This window comes from Hyperoodon ampullatus (genome assembly GCF_949752795.1).
Source record: "Hyperoodon ampullatus genome assembly, chromosome: 4".
Taxonomy (NCBI): Eukaryota; Metazoa; Chordata; class Mammalia; order Artiodactyla; family Ziphiidae; genus Hyperoodon; species Hyperoodon ampullatus.
In genome coordinates this window covers 38,367,663-38,385,642 of record NC_136917.1, presented here as the reverse complement: position 1 = coordinate 38,385,642, position 17,980 = coordinate 38,367,663, and the positions used below count along the sequence as shown (strand labels likewise).

General features: G+C 43.6%; 1 protein-coding gene across 3 annotated transcripts in view; it reads right to left on the bottom strand.

The window, feature by feature from the left end:
* EPS15L1 (epidermal growth factor receptor pathway substrate 15 like 1) overlaps positions 1–17,980 on the bottom strand; it is a gene marked incomplete at its 5' end in the record, with an annotated part of 99,612 nt that overhangs the window by 62,551 nt on the left and 19,081 nt on the right. For all 3 annotated transcript variants that reach the window (XM_079703768.1, XM_079703769.1, XM_079703770.1), the window contains 7 exons: positions 437–496; positions 3,917–4,042; positions 10,992–11,054; positions 11,767–11,862; positions 13,482–13,529; positions 13,994–14,083; positions 14,282–14,323. In XM_079703768.1, the coding sequence (XP_079559894.1) occupies positions 437–496; positions 3,917–4,042; positions 10,992–11,054; positions 11,767–11,862; positions 13,482–13,529; positions 13,994–14,083; positions 14,282–14,323 (525 nt within the window). The remainder of the gene's footprint in view (positions 1–436; positions 497–3,916; positions 4,043–10,991; positions 11,055–11,766; positions 11,863–13,481; positions 13,530–13,993; positions 14,084–14,281; positions 14,324–17,980) is intronic.

Genomic DNA, 17,980 nt, shown 5'->3' with positions numbered 1-17,980 from the left:
GATACTGTAATAAATTAGACAATGTCCATTTCCTGATTTTGAATTGGACAGCAGTTATGTAAGAGAATTCTCTGGTTTGGGGATATAGACACTGAAGTATTTCAGGATGAAAAGGCCCATGTCTGAAACTTACTTCAAAATGGTTCAAAGGGAAAATTAATTGTGTATACATATCCATGTATACATTCATATGCAAATGAGAGAGAAGGAGAGAGGGAAGGGGAGAGAAAGAGAGGGAGAGAGGGAGAAGGATAAAACAGTGTAGTAAAACAGCAACACTGGGGAATCTGAGCGAAGATTCCAAAGAATTCTCTGTCAAATTACACCTAAATTATGTCAGAATAAACGTTTAAAAAATTAAACAAGAAACCCCCACATGAGCTGCACATTTGCTTCCTCAGCAGAGTGGGAAAAGAGAGTCACAGCAGGGGCCTACCACAGCAAACTCATCTCTGTCCAGGTGCCCGTCCTTGTCGATGTCACTGAGGTCCCAGACCTGCAAGGGAAGAGAGCAGCAAGGCTTAGCGGCGGGCGGTACCAAGGGTTACTGCTGGGAGGAAGGGCCTGTGTGGCAGCACGCATGCCCACCAGAACTCAGATTTTGACTGCACACCAGAGTTAAGACAAGGCAATCAAAATGCATTTAAGAACCAGTCTGTAGGTTCTCTGAAAAACCATCATCCAATGAAGTACTGTCAATTCCAAGATCCTTTCCACCATATTAACATTCATTTTCTCTAACAAATGATCATGATTATAATCACGTCCATCCTGATTTTTAGATTCTTTGGTTTTGGTGCAGGTGTTGCTCTGGACACAAGCCCGCCTTCCTGCCCCCACTGACTGACACACACACACACAGACACACACACATCTAGCCCCTGCCCCCATTCACGGCAGGGCCACGGGAATGCATTTGAGTAGGTCTGTGGGATCCTGTCCCCTCTCCCCTATCAGTGGATGGTGAGAAAGATGCCACAAAATATGCCAGGCCAACCTAGCATCCTGAAAGACAAGGTAGGTATGGATCAAAGGCTGTGTGCTGGGTTTTCTAAAGTACAACCAAGGCACTACCTTCCTGACCCAAGTCAGCCCTCCAGGACCAGTGGCCTGTTTGACTTGGACAGTGCTGCACATGGCACCAGTGCCCAGAGCCAGGCAGAAGCCCAGGGTCCATCCGTGATGCTTCATATGCTGGTACCCGCCCCCAATCAATCACTAGGATCTTCAGCCCAGGGATGTTTCTCACATGTGGACCCTCCTCTTCACCCCCTGCTGCTGTGTCCTTGGCTTGTGCCTCTCCAACACTCCACAGAGGCCAGAGCTTCCAGCTGGCCTCCCTGCCTCTAGTCCTGTACGCAGGGTAACCACAGGACCTGCTCTAGAATTCACTCTCACCCCACCTCACCCTGCTGACGGCATCCAGTCCCTGTGCACATGGAGACCACTGTGCCCTTAGCTGGTCCCTCAACCCCAGCCCAGTCTCCTGGGACTCCACTTTGATCTCTAGGACTTCAAATTGTTTGCAGTCCCCTCAAGCATATGGAGGCCCTCTTAACGGTGTCTGGCACTGGGCTGAGTGTTTTATATCTTTGGTCTCAATTTAAGAAGCAGAAGCTCAGAAGAGTAATGTTCCCAAAAATATGGCACACACAGGCCTTCCTGACTCCACGGTCCTCCCCTGCCACAGCACCACTGATATTCGGGGCCAGATCGTCTCTGTGGTGGGACATCCTGTGCATTACAGGATACTGAAAAGCAACCATGGCCTCAACCTACATGATATCAGTAACACCCAACCCAGGTGGGACAACCATAAACGTCTCCAGATATCGCTCGACATCCCCCAGGGGTAGAACCGCCTGGTAAGAATATCAGCCGTACTCAGCGTGCCAGGCTGCCTCTGCTCATGCTGTCTTGTGCCTGGCCTTCTCAACCCGTCATCTGCCACCTGTTCCTTCCCTCTAAAGGCTATAACCCAGGGGCACCTACTCTAGGCAGCCTTCCCTGCCTGCCCTGTACCCCTCTGCTCTGGCGGGTCAGGAACCTCCCCCTCTACCACTGTCCCCAGCAAGCAGAACCGTGATTATCAGGGAGGCAATGGTTTGGGGGGGGGGGAGCACCAGGGAAGAGTGCGGGCTCTGGGGACCACCAGGACCTCATTCCCTTCTCTATGCAACCCTGAGCGACTAACCAGCCACTCTGAAGGACCCCCATTTCCTCACACGGAAAACGGAAGTGACACCATCCATAACAAAGTAGTTGCAAGTACTTGGTGACTTCATTCCTGCAAAGCACTAGAACAGGATCTAGCACATACTAAGCCCTCATAAATACTAAGATCTTAACTATTACTTACTTATTTGATCTCCTGGACTGTATTTAATTTCATCCCCATCTTCCCAGTGCTCAGGACAAAGCTGGCTCAGAGCAGACTCCGAAAAATGCTTCTGAATGACTAAATGGATGCATAATGCGTGGGTGCAGGGATGCACAGGTGAATGAGTGTGTGCAGATGCAAGGATGGATGCCTGAGTGCACTGATGCATACATGCACAGATGGATGGGTGCGTGAATGTGGATGCATGCATGCATGCATGGATGCATGGACATGGATGCATGCATACGGATGCATGCATGCATGCATGGAGGGGCACACGTATGGGTTGATGCTTGGAGGGAGGGAGAGAACGAGAGAGGAGTAGATGAGAAGTGACCCCTGTGGACAAAACCTGGAGCCAAGGCAGAAGATCTGCAGAACCCACCCTTCCTAGCCATAGCTCCCTTTCTAATAAAGCACACTCCACCTCTGTTGATCTCTTTGTCTTGTTCAGGATTTGGCTCTACAACAATATTACACCCAACTGTCAGGTATTTTGAAGAACTGTCACACTGTGCAGGAGCGGATCACCCCATCCTGCCTCATAAAGACCACTGGTGATCAGCGTGGGTCCCCATCATAGGCCTCCGTCTACACCACACCACAGCCAAAAAGAAGACAAAGGGATCTGTGAGATCGCCTTTCTTAGTGGCCTCATTTCAAAACAAAGTCCTATCTGGGTCCTATCAAATGGGCCAGTATCTGCAAAAGTGATATTCAAACAGGAAAATTATTAGGTGAATCCAAGTGGGTAGGAATTTGCACCTTTCCCCATGGTTCTACCAAATGTCATGAGCCAGACCCACAGGCGTGGCCTGGGGCAGCAGGGACCATGCTCCACCCTCCTGCTCTAGGTCTGCACCTGCCACATCAGCAATTCCATCCAGAGAGATGACAACATCCATCCCCTCTCGACACAGAGCGGGAAACTCAGCACAGAGATAGCCATGCAGAACTGGGCTTTGTGCACAGAGCAAACATGAGGGGCCATAACGCAAACCTCATTAGAAGGAAAACAGTCTGGTTTAGAAACCTGTATCTAAAAAACTTGTATTTAATAGGAACAAAACTGAGGCTTTTTTTTTTTTTTAATAAAAAGGTAGGGAATGCATAACATTTTATCTAAACTTGCAGCAGAATTGAAAGTATCTTTACCTTAGATTCATAGGCAGGAAAAAAAATTAAAAATAGAAAAGAAATAAAGAAATACAGACATATATGCCCATACTCCTTCCCTAGAAGCACAATGCAGAGGGGGAAATCACAGTCTGGGTTTGAGTCCCAGCTCTGCCTGCCCCGAGCCCTGGGTAGTGAGTGCACTTCTCAGGCTGCTCCCCACGTGTGCTGGGGAGCCTCTGTGAGCTGCACCCTGTGAGGTCCCAAGCCACCCCAACTGCAGCAATTGCTCCACCCATGTCGGCTCTTATGAAACCCGACATTACATGGCCGTGCAGCAAGGCCTCAAAGTGTCCGTGGGGGGTGAGCATGGGGCTGACTGGATTCAGCAGCAGTGCCTGGTGTGAGAGAACCACTTACCCTGCCCAGGACATCAAGAGGCAGCTTTGAGTTCATGAGGACTGGTTTGACTTTGTCTCCAGAAAGCAAACCACTGATGGGTAAGAGGCTTTCAAAAATTCCATCAAATTTTGCCTTTTCTTCTACCTAGTTGGAAAGAAACAGCCTGAGTGAGTGAAAAAGTGTGAGAGTCCAAAATGAGCCCTGGACTGAAGCTGATTGAAATTGGGCAAGGACACAGCGCTGGGCTCACCTAAGAGTACAGGATTGTCCTACGGCACTTCCAGAGTGAACTCTAGCCAGAAGAATACAGCCCTCTGGTGACTATGGATCTGGTGGCCAAGGTCAACAGGGGAGAGAGGAGCTGGGCTTCACTCTCTGCCACAGGGGATGCCTGGGAGACCAAGGTCATTCCTACCTACCTCCTAGTTCACTAGGATGAGAAAGGTGAAAGAATGAAGAACGAAATCTGGATATCAATCCATAGAACTTAAACAATTAAAGAACCAAATATAAAAATAAACCAAAGATGTAAGCAACTAATTATCAACTTCAAGCATAAGAAGTCCTCTGTGTCTGACAATAAAAAATAAACAAATAATAAAGCTCCTCAGGAACAGAGTGAAGGGCTGGGCAGGGTTTGCAATGCAGAATAGCAGCCTCTACCATTCTGAAATACAAAATGTGGGCAGCATGTAAAGGGAGTTGTCAGTGAGGACGGTCTGGGCAGGGACCTCCAGTCTGCCCTCTGGTGGAAATAAAGCCTGTGGCAAGGGGAAGTGAGGATACGGCAAACCTCTCACCACTCTGACCACAAGCTGGAGCCACTGGGAGCCCTAGGAAAATACTCTCGACAAGTGTCCATCAATGGAACAATGGATAATAAACAAAATGCTCCGTCTATACAATGGAACATTATTCAGCCATTAAGAGGAATAAAACACCGATGCACGCTACAATATGGATGAACCTTAAAAACATTACGCAGAATGAAATAAGTCAGTTACAAAGAGATAAATGCTCTATGACTCCACTTACATGAGGTCCCTAAAGTACTCAGATTAATAGACAGAAAGTAGCATGGTGGGTGCCAAGGGTTGGGGGAGGGGGAATGGAAAGTTAGTGTTTAATGGGGACAGAGTTTTATTCTGCAAGATGAAAACGTTCTAGAGATGGAAACTGGTGATGGTTATGATGTGAATGTGTCTAACACTACTGAACTATACACTTAAAAATGGTTAAGATGGACCTCTAGGACAACTTCAAGCATACTAATATTCACATCATAAGGGTCCCAGAAGGAGAAGAGAGAGGGAAAGGGACAGTGAGCTTATTTCAAGAAATAGCTGAAAATTTCCGTAACCTGGGGAAGAAAACAGATATCCAGGTCCAGGAAGCACAGAAAGTTCCAAATAAGATAAATCCAAAGAGGTCCACACCAAGGCATCATAATTAAAATGGCAAAAATTAAAGATAAAGAGAGAATCTTAAAAGCGACAACATAGGGCTTCCCTGGTGGCGCAAGTGGTTGAGAGTCTGCCTGCCGATGCAGGGGACACGGGTTCGTGCCCCGGTCTGGGAGGATCCCACATACCGCGGAGCGGCTGGGCCTGTGAGCCATGGCTGCTGAGCCTGCGCATCCAGAGCCTGTGCTCCGTAACGGGAGAGGCCACAACAGTGAGAGGCCCGCGTAACGCAAAAAAAAAAAAAAGAAAGTCACCAAATCAGAAGGGAAAAGAGCAGAAGAAAAAAGGAACTCGGACTTCCCTGGTGGCGCAGTGGTTACGAATCCGCCTGCCAATGCAGGGGACATGGGTTTGAGCCCTGGTCCGGGAAAGATCCCACACGCCACGGAGCAACTAAGTCCGTGCGCCACAACTACTGAGCCTGCGCTCTAGAGCCCATGAGCCACAGCTACTGAGCCCGCGTGCCACAACTACTGAAGCCCACGTGCCTAAAGCCCGTGCTCCACAACAAGAGAAGCCACCACAGTGAGAAGCCCGCGCACTACAACGAAGAGTAGCCCCCGCTCGCCGCAACTAGAGAAAGCCCACGTGCAGCAAGGAAGACCCAACGCAGCCAAAAATAAATAAGTAAATAAATTTAATTTAAAAAAAATGGGAATAACATCACCAAAGATTAGAAAAGCATGCATTTTTAAAAAAAGAAAAAAAGGAACAACAACAATAAAACTACCAAAATGAACTGAAAACAATGAACAAAATGGCAATAAGTACATACCTATCAATGACTACTTTAAATGTAAATGGACTAAATGCTCCAATCAAAAAACATGGAGTGGCTGAATGGATAAAAACAAGACCCATCTATATGCTGCCTTTAAGAGACTTCAGATCTAAAGACACACACAGACTGAAAGTGAGGGGCTGGAAAAAGATATTCCATACAAATGGAAATGAAAAGCAAGCTGGGGTAGCAATATTTACATCAGACAAAATAACTGTAAAACACAGACTGTAACAAAAGACAAAGAAGGGCATTACATAGTGATAAAGGGGTCAATCCAACAAGAAGATATAACAATTGTAAACACAGATATGCACCCAACATAGAAGCACCAAAATACCGAAAGCAAATATTAACATAAAAGGAAAAATTGACAGTAATACAATAATAATTGGGAATTTTAACACCCCACTTACATCAATAGATCATCTAAACAGAAAATCAATAAGGAAAGAATGGCCTTAAGTGATACATTAGATCAGATGAAATTAATAGATATATATAGAACATTCCATCCCAAAACAGGAAAATACACATTAAGTGTACATCGGACATTCTCCAGGACAGATCACATGCTACAGCACAAAGCAAGTCTCAATAAATTTAACACTGGAATCACATCAGTCTTTCTGACCACAACAGTATGAGACAAGAAATCAACTACAGGAAAAAAACTGCAAAAAACACAAACACATGCATTCTAAACAATATGTTACTAAACAACCAATGGGTCACTGAAGAAATCAAAGAGAAAATCAAAAAATACCTGGAGACAAATGAAAATGGAAACAAAGTGATCCAAATTCTGTGGTATACAATTGTACATCAACTATATTCCAGTAAAATTTAAATATTAAAAAAAAAGACTATGGTATACAGCAAAAGCAGTTCTAAGAGGGAGTTTATAGTGCTACAAGCCTACCCAAGGAAACAAGAAAAATCTCAAACAATCTAACCTTACACCAAAAGATACTAGAAAAAGAAAAATAAACAAAACCCAAAGTTAGTAGAAAGAAGGAAATAATAAAGATCAAAGCAGTAATAAATGAAAAAGAGACCAAAAAGACAATATAAAATATCAATGAAAGTAAGAGCTGGTTCTTTGAAAAGATAAACAAAATTGATAAGCCTTTAGCCAGACTCATCAAGGAAAAAAAAAGGGGGCCTAAATAAATAAAATCGGAAATAAGACAGGAGAAATTATAATTGACACCACAGAAATACAAAGGATAATAGAGGATTACTATGAACAATTATATGCCAACAAATTTGAAAACTTAGAAGACATGGATAAATTGCTAGAAATGTATACTCTCCCAAGACTGAATTACGAAGAAATAGAAAATGTGAACAGACCGATTACCAGTAATGAAACTGAATTGGTAATTTTAAAAACTCTCAACAAAGTCCAGGAACCAGACAAATTCTACGAAACATTTAAAGAAGAGTTAACACCTATCCTTCTCAAACTACTGCAAAAAATTTAAAAGGCAGGAAAGCTTCCAAACTCATTCTACAAGGTCAGCATCACCCTAATACCAAAACCAGACAAAATTACAGGCCAATATCACTGATGAATATAGATGCAAAAATCCTCAACAAAATATCAGCAAACCAAATTCAACAATACATTAAAAGGATCATACACCATGATCAAGTGGAATTTATTCCAGGGATGCAAGGATGGTTCAATATCAATAGCACAACATTAACAAATTGAAGAATAAAAATCGTATGATCATCTCAATAGATGCAGTAAAAGCTTTTGGCAAAATTCAACATCGATTTGAGATAAAAACTCTCCACAAAGTGGGTAGAGAGGGAACATAATTCAACATAATAATGTCCATATATGATAAGCCCACAGCAAACATTATACTCAACGGTGAAAGGCTGAAAGCATTTCCTCTAAGATCAGGAACAAGACAAGGATGCCCACTCTTGCTACTTTTCTTCAATATAGTACTGGAAGTCCTAGATGCAGCAATCATACAAGAAATAAAAGGAATCCAAATTGTAAAGGAAGAAGTAAAACTGTCCCTGCTTGCAAATGACATGATACTATACATAGAAAATCCTCAAGACACCACCAAAAAAATACTAGAGCTCATCAATGAATTTGTTGCAGGATGCAACATATATAGAATTCTGTTGCATTTCTGTACACTAACAACGAACTATCAGAAAGAGAAATTAAAGAAACAATCCCATTTACAGTTGCATCAAAAACTATAAAATATCTAAGAATAAATCTAACTAAGGAGGTAAAAGATCTATACTCAGAAAACTGCAAGACACTGATGAAAGAAACTGAAGACAACACAAACTGATGGAAAGATATATCGTGCTCATGGATTGGAAGAATTAATATTGCTAAAATGACCATACTATCCAAGGCAATTTACAGATTCAATGCAATCCCTATCAAAATACCAATGACATTTTTCAAAGAATGAGAACAAATAATTTTAAAATTTGTATTAAATACAAAGGACTCCAAATAGACAAAACAATCTTGAGAAAGAACAGAGCTGGAGGTATCAAGCTCCCTAACTGATGTTACAAAACTACAGTAATCAAAACAGTATAGTACTGGCACAAAAACAGACACAAAGATCAATGGAACAGAACAGAGAGCCCAGAAATAAACCTATGCACTTATGGTCAGTTAATCTAAGACAAAGGAGACAAAAATAGACAATGAAGAAATGACAATGTCTTCAATAAGTGGTACTGGGAAAACTGGACAGCTGCATGTGAAAGAATGAAATTAGAACATTTTCTTACACCATATACAACAATAAGCTCAAAATGGATTAAAGACCTAAATGTAAGACCAGAAACCAGAAAACTCCTAGAAGAAAACATAGGCAGAACACTCTTTGACATAAATCATAGCAATTTTTTTTTTGGATCTGTCTCCTAAAGCAAAGGAAACAAAAGCAAAAATAAAGAAATGGGACCTAATTAAACTGAAAACCTTTTGCACGGCAAAGAAAACCACCAACAAAATGAAAAGGCAGCCTACCGAATGGGAGAAGAGATTTACAAATGATTTATCTGGTAAGGGGTTAATATCTAAAAATATACAAAGAACTCATTCAACTCAATATCAAAAAACAACCTGATTAAAAAATGGGCAGAGGATCTGAACAGACATGTTTCCAAGGAAGACATACAGGGCTTCCCTGGTGGCACAGTGGTTAAGAATCCGCCTGCCAATGCAGGAGACACGGGTTCGATACCTGGCCGAGAAGATCCCACATGCCGCGGAGCAACTAAGCCCATGCGCCACAACTACTGAGGCTACGCTCTGGAGTCCATGTTCTGCAACAAGTGAAGCCACGACAATGAGAAGCCCGCACACCACAAGGAAGAGTAGCCCCTGCTTGCCTCACCTAGAGAAAGCCCATGTGCAGCAACGAAGACCCAACACAGCCAAAAATAAAAATAAATAAATAAAAATTTTAAAAAAGATAGTGAACTTTATATTATGTGTATTTTACCACAATTTAAAAAAAGAGAGAGAAAACTGAAATCAGAGCACAAGCAGACACTGTGTACTCGAGTCACCATAAGCACTGGGAATCCCAACTCCCTGCATCCGCCTGGAGTGTGGAATTCTCCCTGGATCTGTCAGACTCTCTGGCTCAGGCTTCAGGAAACCCAGGAACTTCCACCACAGAAAAGAACATTAACACTTGTCACCTTTTCTCTGAATGGACTGTAAAGCTCTCTGCCCCACCACGGTGCCATTCCTGCCCCAACTCCCCTCTTCAAGGCCTCACAGGCTCCTCAGCCGCCAGCTCTTCTCTTGAGGCCTCAACACAGTCCCTGCCAGAAAGGGGCCGAAATGGTTCAAGGAATAATAAGATCCCTTTGGCACCATTTTTCACAACAAAGCAGCTGCTTTTCAAAGTAGGCGCCGTGCAATTGGACTACAGAGAAAGAAATCCTTCGGCACTGCAGCAACATGCTTGATTGCTCACAAAGGCAACTTCCTGACCCCTCAGTCACCTGAGGCCTCTTCCTGCCCTGTCCCTGCACGGGCCTCTCCCATCTAAACCTTTCAAGGGGGGATCACACCAACCCCATAAAAAGGGACAAAAAGGCACTTGGGGCTGGGGGGTGGGTGAAGGGTGTCTATTTCATAGCAGGACTGCTATTAATGTCAGTATTTAAGCCAGATAAAAGTGAGGAAATGTGACAACCCGCTCACAGTGAGTGGGGAGGATGTCTTATTACTGGGAGACTGTCTCCAAGTCATACACAAATTGCCTTCTGGAGTAAATTCTGCACTCATTAGGAGACACCACTCGTTTTTCTATCTAGAAGCAGTAACACAGCTCTACAGACACAACATCCTGTCTTAAAAAGAACACATTAAGTGTTGAGAGAAGCTTTTCAAAAAGCAATAGGAGCAACAGAAAGGAAAGAATTATAACACATAATCTGGCTAGAAATAAGGAAGAAAGCTACGAAGACATCCTGGAAGTCTTCATGCTTGAGAGTTCTCACAATTTCTCCTTCTATCCTGATTAACCAACCCAAGCATCAAAACCACAGAACATGACCTAGAAATACGAGATTTCAACTGTAAACATGTCAGAGTCCAACATCTGAAACTTAGCTAACTGCCTTAGTAGGCAACACCCAATTACAGGAAAAGGGGATAGATAGCCTTTGAAAAGACTCTAATTTGGAAAAGTATTTTGTCCAACTTCTGTGGCATACTCACTCTGAAACAGAGTGGATGATACAATCGTCCTATGAAATGTTCTGAACGTCATAAATGGCTAAACGACTGCATGTGAAAGACAGCCGAGGGGCGCCTTCCCCGGTCACTTACCCTCACAGCCCAATGGGCCTCTGCAGAAGGCGGTGTGACCATCAAAGGGCTGCTGGTGTCGTGCTGAGGAGAAAGAGGTACATTGCACTGTAGCTGGCACAGAATTTTACTACTGGAGGATGTGTTTACTATAAGGATACACATTTCAAAGTGCTTTCAAAAAGGAGAAAAACCTCAAAAAGTTAAACACAGGATTACCATATAACTCAGCAATTCTACTCCTAGGTATAGACCCAAAAGAACTGAAAACAGGTGTGCAAACAATTCCTTGTACATGAATTATTATGTCCACCAACAGACGAATGGATAAACAAAATGCGGTAGACTGCACAATGCAATCTTATTCAGCAACGAAAAGGAATGAAGTACTGACACATGCTACAATGTGGATGAACCTTGAAAACATTATGCTGAGTGAAAGAAGCCAGATGTATGACTCTATAAAATGTCCAGAACAGGCAAATGCATAGAGACAGAAAGCAGATTAGTGGCTGCCAAGGGTTGGGGGAGGGGGAAATAGGGAATGATTATTTAATGGGTGTAGAGTTTTCTTTTGGGGTGACGAAAATATTCTGGACCAGATAGAGGTGATGGTTACACAATATTGTGAATGCACTAAATGTCACCCAACTGTTCATTTTTAAACAGTTAATTTTAATTATGTAAATTTCCCTGCAATTAAAAAAAATTTAAAAAGAGGAAGAGAGAAAACATGGAGAGATAGATAAACAGATGATATTAGAATAACGTGAACTTGAAGGATTTTGACACTTACAAACTTAGGCGGCGGCATGTTCAAATTCAGATTGCTCAAGGTAACGTCGTGGCCGCTCTGTGCACAGGCCACTAGTCTCAGTGCAACATAGAAACCCTGCAAATCCAAAAAAGGGGGAGGCGTAAACCCCACCCAGCTGGCAGCGGCAGTGGCAGAGCTGTCTGCAGCAGTGGGCTTTGGGGAAAGAGGGATTTCAGTTTACTTCAACAAGGAAGACCACATGTGAGCAAGTCACTTACAGTGTTGAGCAGAACTGGTCTCACCCTGGGAGCACTGTTTAAACGAATATGCTAAAACGGACTTAGCCCATTGCTTTCTGAACACCGTAAAATTTCAAATAAATGTATTTTCAAAAATAATGAGCTCTCAACATTTAGGAAATGCTAGATTATAAAAGTAGCAGACTGCAGTTTAAGAGTCTAAAGGATGGTTCAAATATGCGTTGACTTTTTAAAAATGGTTTGAAATAGACACAGTTGTTTGGGAATTGACACTCACGATTCACTGGGATGCCCCTGGCCTCACTGAACAGAGCATCTCCCACTCACCTCCCCCTGCTCCCCAATGGTCTGACGTGGACTTCACTTCCCACATAAGGACAAAGGACCTGAACCAGGCCAGCAGGGGCCTTGGCTCCTCCTCGTCCTCCTCCTGACCCAGAACTGGCCATGCCACAGTCTTAGTGGACTCGTGTGGCATCACCTAGTTTTTAAAAATTGATCAACGGGCCTAAGAACATGGACTCTTTTTAAAACTGTAAACACAATTATGGTTTTCAAAACTTCTTCAAAGAGATGAGCACTAGAGCAGCTTTTCTCAAGCTGATGTCTACAGAATGCCCGTGTAGAGAAATGGGGACATTAGTAAGGTTAGAAGAACTGCATTAAGCAAAGTTAACAGGGCTCTCTTACACAAAGATCCTCAGAACCCTTAACACACACATGTGCACTGTGAATCTCAAGCGAGGGAGGAAAAGCTAACGGTGCTTTCCCGACGGGTCGGGTCACGGACAGTGAGACATCAGGAACAACATCCCTTGGAATATAGTTTGGGGAAAGACTGAACTAAATTAAAATACGACCATTTAAAAATCGTAAGTACTATCACATTCCATTTATAGAACATTCTCAAAATGACAAAATTATGTCAGAGAAGGAATCAGTGGTTGCCAGGGGTCAGGGTGTGACTACCAATGGGCTGCATGAGGGAGACTCTGAGGTCTGAGAATGTTCTGATCCTGACTGTCGTGATGGTTACCTGAATCTATGCAAGTGATGAAATTACATAGAACTATATACGACAGAAACAAAAACCACAAGAAAGTGCAGGTATCAATAAAACTGGTCAGCTCTGAGTCAGGCTTCTGAGCAGTGTGCTTTGGTGAGAGCCGGGAAATGATACACGGGAACTCACTGAACTATTTTTGCAACTTCCATGAGAGTCTGAAGTTATTTCAAAATAAAACGTTTTGAAAACATTTCAACTGCTTGTAAGCACACAAAATATTAATAGATACGCTAACCATGAAAGATGGCTCCAAGAGTTCAAAAGACCTTTATTTCAAAATGAAACCTTCCCATTTTAAAAGTTTGATGTCCGCACTTATGACCAGTAATACTTGTCAGTGGAGACAATGAGGAAGGAAGTGCAGAGGTGACCCAGCCTGGGGGCTCTGGCTCAGCCCCTCTACTTGCTCTGTGTATATGTGTATATACCTGTTTGTCCAAGAACCCTTTACCTTCTGGGTCGGCCAAGTCCCATATCTGTGGAAACACAGAAATGCTCGTGAGTGCGACCGCTGATCATTGACTGTTTAATCACAAAACAGGAGCCACCATCACTACATGTGGGCCTTATGTATACGCCACAGCAGCCACAGACTCAGAACAGGTGAATAGCCTTCACCCCTCCCTCCCCCCAGGGGCACACAGCGGTCAGTGGCAGAGCCCGGAGAACACCCAGGTACACCTGGCTCCAAGGCCAACATAAATCCATAGCTATCAAGATCCCAAGAGCACTCAGGCTTCTTGTCTGCTATTCAAGCAAAGGGTGGCAGTAGCCATCCGAGCACTTGGATCTACCAATTACAGCCCCGAGAGGCTCGCAATGGCCAGCTCACTTCCAAGGGGAGTACAGACCGCATGAAGAGGGGTCTGCACAGGCCGGCCTTCACCTGCCGGGGGAGCCCTGAGGGCGGCCACAGAAATCGCTATCATTCATCACATACCTTCCCAAGGATAATGTCTGAGAGCCCAGACTTCTTTAGAAAAAGTGCAGCTTCACTCGCCCCAACTCGCCCTGTGTATGCTGGGTCTACCTGGAATTGGGGAGCAACACTTGAGACAAGGCTTCAGCAACAGAGCAGCAGGTAGAAGCATTACCCATGACACTGGCTGCTAGCTGATAATTTGGAAACAGAAAGGGACGAAAGGCCTTACTGGGCTGCAATTCACAGCTGTGGTTTCTGAGTCACTCACTCTAATTTCAATCCAAAAAGACACTCGTGAAAACTTACCTGCTTGTAATAAGATTCATATAATGGATTTCCAGTGTGAATCTGTAAACAAAACCACAGATATTGGTCAAAGGTGGACACAAAACCCTTCCAAAAAGAAGTGTCTCTCAATTCTGTTATCACCAAAATACACAATAATGAAAATCAAAATTTATGCACTTTAAACGTCCTCTATACGTGGCCTGTAGTTTATTTTCAGAGATAATACACTTACTCAATTTAGAAAAAGGAAATGTAAATGCTCTTAAATAATCCTGATTCCAACACAAACAACACAGTCGTTCAGGAAGGAGCAGCAGCCCAGAGTCGTTTTCTATTCACTGACCGATGGGATTTTGGTGTGTCCACGAGCTCAGAGGGAAAAGACACCCTTATCCTTTGAGATTGTTCTCTGGCTCCGGAACCAGAACAGGAGTTTCTGCACATCATCATGAATCACCAGTCACAGAAGCTTCAGACTGGTTTCCCCGCTCCAGGTCTCATCCCCACCCATCTCGTCCTCCACCAGCCGCCCACCCAAGGGCTGCGCAAAAACCACTGACCAGCCCCAGACGCCAGGAGACAGCTGGCCAGTGACTGCTCCCACAATGACAGGCAGGAAGTTCAAAATCCTCAGCTTGGCACCGAAGACATTCCATGTTCCAGACATTCCAGATTCCCCAAGATGTCGCTGTTCAGAGAAGGTAACCACCCAGTCTAGGATCAAGCGGCAAATTGAGGCCACGCTTGGATTCAGCCTGGTTGGTGGCCAAACCCTCACACATCCCACCGTGTCCACGGTCTCTCTTCCCAACCTCAGCGAGCCGCCCGCCAGTGGGGAGGAGGGGATTTGCAGGAGTAGGCCAGCAGGGGGAGGAATTCAGCAGCCACTAAGATGTTAGCTGTAAAGGCTTACACATGTTGGTCTTCTACCGCATGAAGGGGAAAAAAGCAGGACATGGCAAACTTGCCGTTGATTTAGTGAGCAAGAAAAGTGAAGAAGACACCATTATGCTTAATCTTATGGAAGAACTGGTGTGTAAACAGGTAAAGAAAAGAATTCCAGGAAAAATGAGTACCAGGTGAGAGGCAGGATGACAGTGTTTATTTTAAAAGTCTTTGAATGCTGTTGTGCAACTTTTCATAATGAATAAAACTAGGGGGAGGCGGGTTCCCTTCAGTTACAATCACTGATTTGAACCAGCCCAACACTTGCATTCTGCTGTGCTGTAAAAAGTCATTTCAGGTTAAAAATAATGCCCAGAATATGGTCAGCTCCTCTGGAGGATGCCAACACCTGCAAACACAGAAAGAAGCGAAAGTACAAGAACACCAGCAAGAGAGAAGGAAAACAGAAGGAAAAGGGAAAAAAGATCTGAAAGGCAGCAGAGGAAAGTCAAAAAAGAAAAAGGGGAAAAGAAAGAGTGAAATCCTGAAAAGGCACAAAAAGCTAAAAAGCTAGGCAGAACAATGTGAAAAAGCAAGAAAGAAGGGTAAAGGCCAATGGCTTGAGAAAGAAAAGGCAACAACACCAATAAGAAAAAATGAGAGCTAAGTGGGGAATTCCCTGGTGGTCCAGTTGTTAGGACTCTGCGCTTTCACTGCCCTACTAAGATCCTGCAAGCCGCATGGCGCAGCCAAAAAATAAAGAGCTAAATGTACAGCTACAGCAGCTCCCTGGTGGGAGGGCTCCTCCTGCCCTGGGCCCTTGTGTATACCGTCCTGGGGGAGGCTGTCGCCTCTAGCTTCTTATGACTTAGATGGCAATGCCCACCATCACACCCTGTTTGATCTCCAGGGTTTAAAACCCCACATGAACTCATACAACTCAATAGCAAAAAACCAAACAACCCAATTAAAAAATAGGCAGAGGATCTGAATAGACGTTTTTCCAAAGAAGACATACAGATGGCCAACAGGTATGTGAAAAGATGCTCAACATCACTAATCGTCAGGGAAATGCAAATCAAAACTACAGTATCTCACCTCACACCTGTTAGAATGGCTAGCATCAAAAAGATAAGAAATAACAAAGTGTTGGAGAGGGCGTGAAAAAAAGGGAACCCTTGCACACTGTTGGTGGAAATGTAAACGGGTACGGCTGCTATGAAAAACAGTATGGAGGTTCCTCAAAAAATTAAAAACAGAACTACCATATGATCCAGCAATTTCACTTTTGGGTATTTATCCAAAGGAAACGAAAACACTAAGAAAAACAAACAAACAACAACTCCATGTTCACTGCAGCATTATTTACAATAGCCAAGCATGAAAGCAACCTAAATATTTACTCATCGAAGAATGGATAAAGAAAATGTGGTGTGTACACACACACACACTCATGCACACAGAGGAATATTATTCAGTCATTAAAAAGAAGGAAATCTTGTCATTTGTGACAATGTGAATGAACCCTGAAGACATTATGCTAAGTGAAATAAGTTAAACAGGGAAAGACAAATACTGGATGATCTCACTTATATGTGGAATCTAAAAAACAAAAACAAGAAACCAAACTCACAGATACAGAGAACAGATGGGTGGTTGCCAGAGATGGGAATAGGGGGTAGGTGAAATGGGTAAAGGTGGTCAAAAGGTGCAAACTTCCAGTTATAAAATAAGTAAGTCATGAGATACAATGTACAGCATGGTTAATATAGTCAATAATACTGTACTGTATACTGAAAGTTGCTAAGAGTAGATCTTAAAAGTTCTCAATACAAGAAGAGAGATTTTGTAACTATATAAAATCTGGTGATGCATGTTAAGTATTGTGATCATTTCACAATGTGTATAAATAGCAAATCATTACATCGTACACCTGAAACTGATATAATGTTATATGTCAACTATAACCTCAATTTAAAATAATTAAGTAATTAAAAAAAAAAGCTCTGCATGCTTTCAAAACATATCTCCCCGGAGGAGTAAGGCTGACAGAGGAAGCAGTCAGGCAGGCTGTTTGTCATCTATCAGTAAAGGTAACCGTGCTGGGTCTAGATAGCACATCCTGTGCCCCGGCTCATGGAAATGGAATGCACAGACCCTAGGGACCCCCACCTTGACAAAGGTCCCCTTCCTGCCAGCAATCAGAGAGGCACGGGTCTGAAATGCATTTCCAGTGGGATTTTTTTAAGATCTCATGGTAAGCAAGAGAGAGGTTTCCAAGCTACTACAATTCCAATGAAAAAAAGTTATGATATTTGGAGAATAGATGGTTAATAACTGTCTCAAACTTCCCAAACGCTTCTGAACTAGATCCACAATCAGGAGGAACAAGACCCCAAATAGTCCAGAGAAGGCTCTGAAGCCCCAGGCCCAAAGCTTGGACCACCGATGCTAAGGGCTCATCCCATAGACAGGCTATGGCCAGGTGTTGATCCCAAATGACCTACAACTAACGGAAAACCACAGAATATGCCTCACCCATTCCTCTCTCAGTACAGGAATCAATTTGGGTAACCTGGGACAATGACAGCAGTGAGAGGTTCTGATTTAATTACACATACCTCAGGCACTACATAAGCAGAAGGGGGAGTAAAGGGAGAACACCACCAGATCTAATGGCACTTCCTCTTACCACACTACTTCCTCCCAGCGACAGCGGAGTCACACCTGCAAGCTGCCCAATACACCGTTGCAACAGAGCTGACGATGAATGCTGCTAAGGCCTCGAGTCCCCAAGTGACGGGCAGAGACCTCGGACACAAACAGCTCGTT